At 50.4% G+C, this 8,790-nt stretch overlaps 1 protein-coding gene across 2 annotated transcripts in view; it reads right to left on the bottom strand.

Annotated features, from left to right (window-relative positions):
• BRF1 (BRF1, RNA polymerase III transcription initiation factor 90 kDa subunit) overlaps nt 1–8,790 on the bottom strand; it is a 71,459-nt gene that overhangs the window by 15,939 nt on the left and 46,730 nt on the right. For both annotated transcript variants that reach the window (XM_006902686.1, XM_006902687.1), the window contains 5 exons: nt 7,733–7,882; nt 6,577–6,670; nt 5,535–5,661; nt 4,524–4,563; nt 4,350–4,442 (listed from right to left, as the gene is read on the bottom strand). In XM_006902686.1, the coding sequence (XP_006902748.1) occupies nt 4,350–4,442; nt 4,524–4,563; nt 5,535–5,661; nt 6,577–6,670; nt 7,733–7,882 (504 nt within the window). The remainder of the gene's footprint in view (nt 1–4,349; nt 4,443–4,523; nt 4,564–5,534; nt 5,662–6,576; nt 6,671–7,732; nt 7,883–8,790) is intronic.

The following is an 8,790-nucleotide window of genomic DNA, read 5'->3' as shown; positions in this document are numbered from 1 at the left end:
ATGTATTAAATAATTTTAAATTTTAATAACCATTTGGAAGATATTTTCTGATTAGAAAATATTTGTCTAATAGTTCTGAATAACAAGTTATTTTGTCTCTTTCACATCAGACTTGATTTTTATAAAGAATAAAACCATGGCCGTATTAAAGTTACAACATAAAAATGTGTCTTTAATGCTAAAGAAGGCACATCAGCTTCTATGAAAAAAAATCTTTTCCTTGTAAGTCTAACAAGTAGGAAGCAGAAGTAGCATCCTAAATAACATGCTAACTTCCTAAACAACAGGCCTCTGGAAACTCTATGAACTCTGATAAGTGTCAATAGTTATAGAAAGGCTTCAGGCTTCTTGTTCATAGGGTCACTGTGAGTCGTGCTTGACTCAGTGGCAATCAACATTTATAACAAGAGCTTTCTGTTGCTTCTCATCTGTTTTGCAAAAGCAAAAGGAGTAATCATATTTTAATGATACAGAATGACATGGAGGAACGTGGATAGTTATGGGGTAGTGATAGAGCCCAGAATGGAAGTCAGTTAAAATCAGGAAAAATAATGGTAAACATTCCTTAATAATTGGAACATGGAATGGATGCAGCTTGAATGCTGGAAAACTAGAAATCATGAATAATGAAATGGAATGCATGAACATGGACATATTAGCATTAGAGAGATGAGATGGACCAGCTCTGACCACTAGGAATCAGATAATCACATGGTATTCTCCACTGGGAATGAAATGCAGAAGAGTGGTGCTGCATTCATAGTCAAAAGTCAACATCAAGGTCTATAATATTCAGACACATTCAAGGAATATAACAATTATTCAAATACATGCTCCTACATCTGGAGCCAAAGAGTAAGAAACTGAAAATGTTTACCAAATTTTGCAGTCCAAAGTTAACCAAACATGCAATTAAGATATATTACATGTTAACTGGTGAGTGGAATACAAAAGTGGGAATCAGTGAAGAAGGAACGGTAGTTGGAAAATATGGTACTTGGTGAACAGGAAAGAGGCTGGAAACAGAATGATCAAATTTGGTATTTTCAATGATTTGTTCACTGTAAAGACTTTTTAAAAATGATATAAACGGCAACTTTACATATGGACCTCACCTGATGGGCTTGCATAGGAATCAGACTGACTACATCTCTGGAAGTAACCGTTGGAAAAAGCTCAGTATCGGCAGGCAAGACCATGCCAAGAGTGGACTGTGGGTCAGATCACTCAAGTGCAAGTTTAAATTGAGATGGATTGATTCAGTGATTGGGGTAACAGGGACAGGTGTGTAAGAGACAATAAGAATGCCAAAGGATAGAAACGGGTTTAGGACTATTGTACAAAGGGCAGCTGTAAGTCACAAGTGACTTGACGGCACGTAACAACAAGTATAAATTGAGGCCAAAGAAATTTAAAACAGTTCTATGAAAACCAAAATATAATCTTGAGTCTATTCCATCTAAATTTCAAAATCATCTAAAGAATAGTTGTGAAGCCCTGAACACCAATGATCTAAGACCAGATGAGTTATGGGATGACATCAACAATATCATCCATGAAGAAAGCAAAAGGTCATTACAAACACAGAGGAGAAAGAAAAAAACTCAAAATGGCTATCAAGAGAGACTCTGATTGCACAGGAGGGTTGAAAAGCCAAAATAAAGGGAAAACATACCAAAGTAAAAGAGCTGAACAGATTTCAAAGGGTAGCTAGAGAAGACAAGTATTATAATGGAACGTGCAGAGAGCTCAAATTGGAGAATGAAAAGGGAAGAATTTGCTCCGCATTTCTCAAGCTGAGAGAACAAGTCATAATATTAAAAAATGCTATGATCAATATGTTGAAGGACCCAAAAAGCATAAAAAAAAAGATGGCGGGAGTACACAGAACCACTGAAGCAAAAAGAACTGACTGACTTTGAGAAACTTCAAGAGTACCCCATGAACAAGAGCCAACTGTAATGAAAGAGAAGTGAAAACTGCATTAAAGGCATTGCAAAAAACAAGGCCCCAGGAATCAACGGAATAGCAATTGACTTGTCTCAATTAACAGATGCATCCTTGGATGCACTCACAAGTCTATGCCAGAAAATTTGGAGGACTGCTGTCTGGCGAATAGATTGGAAGAGGCTCATATTTGTTCCTATTCCCAAGAAAGGTGAGCCAACTGAATGTGGAAACTATTGAACAATATCATTCATCTCACATGCAAGCAAAATACTGCTGAAGATCATTAAAAAATGGTCAGATTACATAGATAGGAAACTGCTAAAAGTTCAAGCAAGATTTAGAAGGGGCCATGGCACCAGGGATATCACTGCTGTTGTCAGCTGGATACTGACTGAAAGTAAAGAACATCAGAAGAATGTCTATTTAATCTTTATTGACTATGCAAAGGCATATGAGTATGTGGATCAAAATAAGTTATGGTTAACAATGAGAAGAATGGGAGCCCCTATGTACTTAACTATGCTCACGCGAAACTTATACCTGGACCAGAAGAAAGTGTGTCAGGTTTGTATTTTCTCTCCATACTTATTCAATCTGTATGCTGAGAAAATTATTTGAGGTGAACTCTGAAGAAGAATGTGGCATCAAGACAGAAGGAAGACTCCTCAATAACCTGCATTACACAGATGACACTACCTTGCGTGCTAAAAGTGAGGACTTGGAAGCACTTGTTGCAGAAGATCAAGGAATACAGCTTTCAATATGGACTGCATCTCAACATTAAGAAAACAAAAATTCTTACCAATGGACTGATAGGCAACATCATGATAGACCAAGAACAGATTGAAACTGTCAACAACTTCATGTTACTTGGATCCATAATCAACATCCTTGGTACCAGCAGTCAGGATATGAGGAGACGTATTGTATTAAGACAGCCTGCCCTTAGGGATCTCTCCAAATTATTGAGGAATAATGATGTCAGTTTGAGGATTAAGGTGTATCTGAATCCTATGTGATCTTTCCGATAATTTGCTACGCATGAGAGCTGGACAATGAATGAGGATGACAGAAGAACTGATGCCTTTGAGCTGCGGTGCTGGAGAAGAACACTGAACATGGACTGTCAAAAGAACAAACAAATATGTCTTGGAGAAAGTGAAGCCAGAGCTCTTTGGAGGAAAAGATGATAAAAGTTTTGGCTCACATACTTTGGACATGTTGCTGGGAGTGGGGGCTACTCCTTGGAGAGGGTCATGGTGCTCAGAAAGACAGAGAGGGTTGATGAAGGAGATGACGACCTTTGACCAGGTGGACTGACACAGTGACTGTCCCAAAGGGCTCTTGTGTGTCAGGAAGTGTAAAGATGGCACAGGCTAGGACACGGTTCAGACCTGTTTTTCCTTGGGTTGCTGTGAGTTGTACTTGACTCAACGGCACCTAACAACAGCAATCCTTGGAGGTGAGGACGGTGAAGCTTCACCTCACATAACTCTGGGCATGTTGTCAGGAGGGGCCAGTCCTTGAAAGAGGACTTGATGCTAGGAAGAGTGAAGGGGCAGAAAAAGAAAGGAGGCTCTTCAACAAGATGGACTAGTATAGTGAGCACAGTAAGGACCTGCAGTGTGGCAGAGAGGGTGAGAACGGCCAGGACAGGGCCAGGTCAGACCTGCTGTTCAAGGCTGCTATGAGCTATAGTGTGTGTGATGGCACCTACCCACAACAAAACCAGACAGTCAAGGTCCTCCTCCACCAGGACATGACTACAAATAGCTCTCAGGGCTAAAAGGAGAGTGGCTGAGACCAAGGCCAGAGAGCCTGATTTCTCAGCAGAAAGCACAGAGTAAGGAACGAAATGACCCATCCAGAAGAAACCACCTCATCCTACAAACGTGCAGACACACACATGCCTGAGGCAGCTCGTAGTGGAGAGTTGGGACATTCTGGGATGTCCACAGGGAGCAGGACTCAGGAACATACGACTTCTGACTGTGCCAGAGAGAAGACAACAGAACCAGTGAGCCAGCACGAGTGCTGTAGGGGCCGGACGGGCACCCAGCTTGGGAAAGCACTGAAGCCAAAGCCACAGGCCGAGGACGACGGCCAACAGGGAGCACTAGTGTCCATGACGCCTTGTCCTGAAGTAAGTTCAACGGCAGCAAGGAGGGATCGAACCCGTACAGCGTGGACACTGACAGTCAAGGACAGGATGGAAACTGTATGTCCGTCAGGACAGGGACAGGGCATAGGGCTGGGGGCAAGACAGCAGGTGGTATGGGTGTCTAAGGGGCACAGTATGCTGGGGCTAGAGGGCTACAGGCCTAGGTGGTGCCTAGTGAGGAGGTCACACAGGCAAGTGGAGGGTGTAAACTGTTAGCCACAGAACAGGCTCAGCTCACCGTCTTTGGCCAGGGTGGCGAGGGCCCCTTTAGCCTTTGGCCGGCTGCTCTCCAGCTCAATCTCGATGGCATCCTGGTAGCTGGAGATCTCACCTGAGTGAGAAAGTGGCAATAAGCAGGAAGCCCCTTTTTAGAGAACCGGAACAGAATGCTCAGTGGTGAGCCCGATACTACCTTCCACTTCTTCCAGTTGCTTGGAGAGAACCTGCTCCAGCTGCAAGAGAGGGGGAAGCGGTCAGGTGTGGCCTGCAGAGTTGGATAGGCCACTCCATGGACACCAGGAGCAGAAGTTTGAGACCTCTAGGTGCAAGAGAGGGGCCAGGTTATGAAAGGGAAGGAGGAACATGATGTGGGGGAAGGCAGCAGAGGCCTAGGCCCTCAGGAGCCAGGAGGCCTCAGAGAGGCAGGCAGCCCACGAGAGGGTGCCGATAGTGCTGGGGGATAGGCTAGATGAGGAGCTCCCACTGCTTCAAACCCTCTCAGCGCCATGGAAGGTCATACCGCCCTTCCGCAGAACACGGAGCCTTTTCAGACATCTCAGAATAGAAATGAACTGCAGTATCTCCCAGGTAGGGGCGAGGCTATGTCCCAGGCTGGGTGTGCCATGGGGGCTGCGCCAGTCTATGTCTCAGACTAAGTGTGCCAGATAGATGTGCATGTCCCAAGCTGGGTGTAACAGACAGGGGGCCAAGAGGAGTATATGTCCCACGCTGGGTGTGTCAGGTGGAAAGGGTGTCCCAGGCTGGATGTACTGGACAGGGGGATGCTTCCTGCCCAGGGCATCATTTAGTCAGCGTGAGCAGCCTCGTTGGAGGCTGTGGGAGACAGTGAGCCACCACTCTGGCCGTGGGTAGCAGTGATCCCGGGCGGCTGTGGGTAGCAAGTGGCCCCGGACAGCATGGGCCTGACAGGACAACTTCCACAGGCACCTGAGACCTACAGACATTCCACCCAGGCCCTGCCCTTTCACCTGGCCCACACTGTGTGACACCTGACCCTGCTTCCCCAGTGACCCAGAGTGGCCACTCTAATGGATCCAGAAACCTCAACAAGCGGAGCATCCAGACCTCCACTTGGGAGTTCTAAACCCGCAAGTCGCCTTTTCTCCTCAGTGGCCACAAACACCGGGCCCACTGAGGAGAGATGGCCCCTGCCCACTGCTACGGCTGGAGGCAGGACACCCACCTGCTTCATCCGCAGCTTCCTCTGGCCTGCTGTGTACGAAGGCGGGTCGCATTCCTCCTCCAGGTCAATCCTCATGAACTCATCGATGGTCAGCTGACTGGTCGGGGTGTCTTCAAACTCGGTGAGCCTGAGACATGCAGGTGGTCACGTGACAGCCCAAAGCGGGGGTTTCTCAGAGGGGTGCAGTCATGGGGGGCAGCATGCGAATCTACAAGCAGGCTTCTTGGTCCCTGCCTGGCCCTGTTGACCAGCCAGGCCAGCTCCTGATAGCTGAAGGACTCTGATTAATCTGGTCAACTCTCTACATGTCACAGGATTCTCAAAACATTTACTAGAAGAGATTCTAGCAGGAATTCAAAATGAAAAACAAACAGCTGCTGTCTGCTCTGTGTGTCCAGTGCCTGCGCAGCCTGGCTCTGCAGGTCTCAAGGCCTTGAGGCACCCTCGGTGCACACCTAACCTTTCGGTCAGCAGCGAGCAGGGTGAGCTGTGTGCACTGCCCAGGAGCTTCTAAAGAGAGTGACTGGTGAATGCCTCGAGCCTGCCAGGCAGTGATCCACAACACCTCAAGGCACAGGAGGAACCCCAGCTCCTCTTGCTCAATGGGCTGGACTGTCATGGGCTCTGTGTGGCTGGACAAGGGTTGAGGGGCAACTCCACAACCCTAGCTTCCCACTGAAGCCCTTGGCACTGCTGGTTATCTGCCTACGCAGGCTTCAAGGTCCAGGGTACCCAGGTCAAACCGAACCACCAGCAGTGCTAGGCCCGCTCCTCCTGTGCTACTGCCTGCGGGGGTAGTGGGACATGGACACACGGAGACACACAAGGCAGCCGAGCTTTGAGCATGCTGGGGAGGAGGACCACAATGGATGGATGTGGACTCACAGAGAGACACATGGGGAACCACCAGCCCAGCCCTGAGGATACCGTGCTGACAGGCTCAAAGACCCTGCTCAGAGCTGAGTGCAGGCCTGGCTGAATGCCCTGCCTCAGCAGAGGTCACCACAGGCCTGCTGTCCTGGGTTTGGCAGTGTGTCCCTACCTCTTTCGCAGCGTTGACTCACACACTTTGACCACGCTGATGACCTCCTTGACAGTTCTCCGGAAGTCATGCATTCTGGCCGCAACCAGAAGAGCTGTAGGAGCAAATGACTGGTGACACTGGGACTCAGCAGACACTGGTGGGCACGCCCCATCCACATGGAGGGTTAGCACAGCCCGAGCCCCTGCCACCCATTCATGTCTGCTGCCGATTCACCTGGTGCAGGCCCTGCCATGGGCGCAGCGGGCATTTCCCACATCGCCTTTCAGCAAAGCCACCAGGGCCATGGGTCTCGCCTGGGACTTTAGGGGGGACCGCTTTGGAGGGAGTGGTGGGTAAGATGCCATGGGTCCTGCCTGAACTGAGAGGGAGTAGGTGTGAGACCTGCCTAGGGCTCTGTGGGGGATGATGTGGGTCCCACCTGCATCTTTGGAGGGGTGGCATGGGTCCTGCCCGGGGCTTTCCATGGGACAGTGTGGGTTTCACAGGGGCTCTGACCCTCCCTAGCTCCTCAGAGGTGTCATGGCCACTCAACTGTTGGCCTCTCTGGACTTGCACACTGCCCGGTACATGACACCATGTATGTAAAAGGGTTTGCCACTCCCTGCACTGAGTTGTGGAGTGGCTGAGGGAGGGATAGCAGGTTTAGGGAGAGCAGGGTGGTTCTGGCTGCTGCAGGCCCTGGGGAGCAGGCTATCCCACAGCGAGCCCTGAAGGTGTTCCTGGTGCCTCACAGTTACATGCCTTAAGTACTGGGGACTTTTCACCTCGACATCACATGACAGCACCTCATTCCTTCTTGCCCCACCCCTCTGTGTGCCGTAACAGCGCCACCTCCATCGTAAGGACCCCAATCCGTCACCACATGCCATACAGCATCAAGAGGATCCCTCATACTGTCCCCTCCTCGTAGGTGCCATACCTGGCCACTCCGATCACAGGGCCCCACCCCACCCTGTTCACCTGACACCTGTGCCGGCCCCGACGTCAGAAGGCAAACGCCCCACCTGTGGCTATATTTGGTCCCCCCCCCATGCGAGTCCTTGCCCCAGCCCCCACCCTACGTCTTCTCCACACCTCCCCACTGCCACGTAATAGGAATGTGCGTGCACATTCACACTCACCCCCTCCACATTCACACTCACCCCCTCCTCACCTGCACCGCACAGCCCTGAGGGCCGACGGCCCGTGTGCATCCAGTCTCTCTTCATGCGCTGCAGAAGCCGCAGGGCCGTCATGGACACTTCGTGGTTCTTCTCCCCAAACTCCAGCAGATGGGCGAAGCGTGGGATGTACAGGCAGGGGTCTGCAGCAGAAAGTGCACTCAAGAGCCTGGCCCAGCCATCCAGGGTGCTCCCAGTGTCTACTCCCCATGGCCAATCTCTTCGCTCTTGGCTAGAGTGGCCACTGGGTCAGGAGGTGGCCAGCACCCTTCTTGTACCAGTTTCCTCACAGGTAAATGGGACATAGTCACTGCTCCGTCTGGCTAGAGCCAGAAAACCCTTCTCCAGGGTGGTAGGAGCTATGGACAAGTGTCTTCCAGCATCAGGAAGGAAAGGGTCATCAGCAACCGGACACAGATCAGTCCAGGGCAAAAGCCACACGTGGTCAGTAAACATGCAAAAGCAGGTTCCACCACACAACCATAAAACCAACCAACAGAAGAAACCAAACTGGGGTGCCGAGAAGAACCCCGCCCCTCGAGACCTTCCCAGAGTAAAACCGGTCGGTAAAACACAGCCAGGGCCAACAGCAGTCCACTGCAGGAGCGCTCAGAGCCTGCGTGCACGTCTGCGCTGGCCTCCAGCTCCCCGCCGCCGACAGTGCGGGACAGGGCGCCAGGGGCAGCAGACCCGCGCTCGGTCCCCAGGGCTGCACGCACCAGGGCTCCGCCTTCCAGAAGGACGCCTCGCACCAAGCGCTGCTGCTGACAGCAGTTTCCCTTTAAACACTTGGGCTCGTGAGTAACATCCCATCTTTCTGACGATAAAAATAAAAGTACTGAGAGCGCGCAAAATACAGAAGCAAAGTGTAAGGGCTCCAATCACCCGGGAAGGACAATGGCTGAGACTTGCCGATGACCTGCATGCTACATACGCTGGACAGCACCTGACCCGACACTAGCCTCCCGAGCCAAGGATTTGGCTCCATGGGGCAGCGAGACGCCGGAGCAGCAGCAGGGGGGGCAGGCGGGGCTCTGCTCGGGGGCGGGGC

This window comes from Elephantulus edwardii, unplaced genomic scaffold (assembly GCF_000299155.1).
Source record: "Elephantulus edwardii isolate Elephantulus edwardi_28Jun2011 unplaced genomic scaffold, EleEdw1.0 scaffold00440, whole genome shotgun sequence".
Classification (NCBI taxonomy): domain Eukaryota; kingdom Metazoa; phylum Chordata; class Mammalia; order Macroscelidea; family Macroscelididae; genus Elephantulus; species Elephantulus edwardii.
The sequence above is the reverse complement of the archived record's forward strand: the minus strand, read 5'-3'. Positions and strand labels throughout refer to the sequence as shown.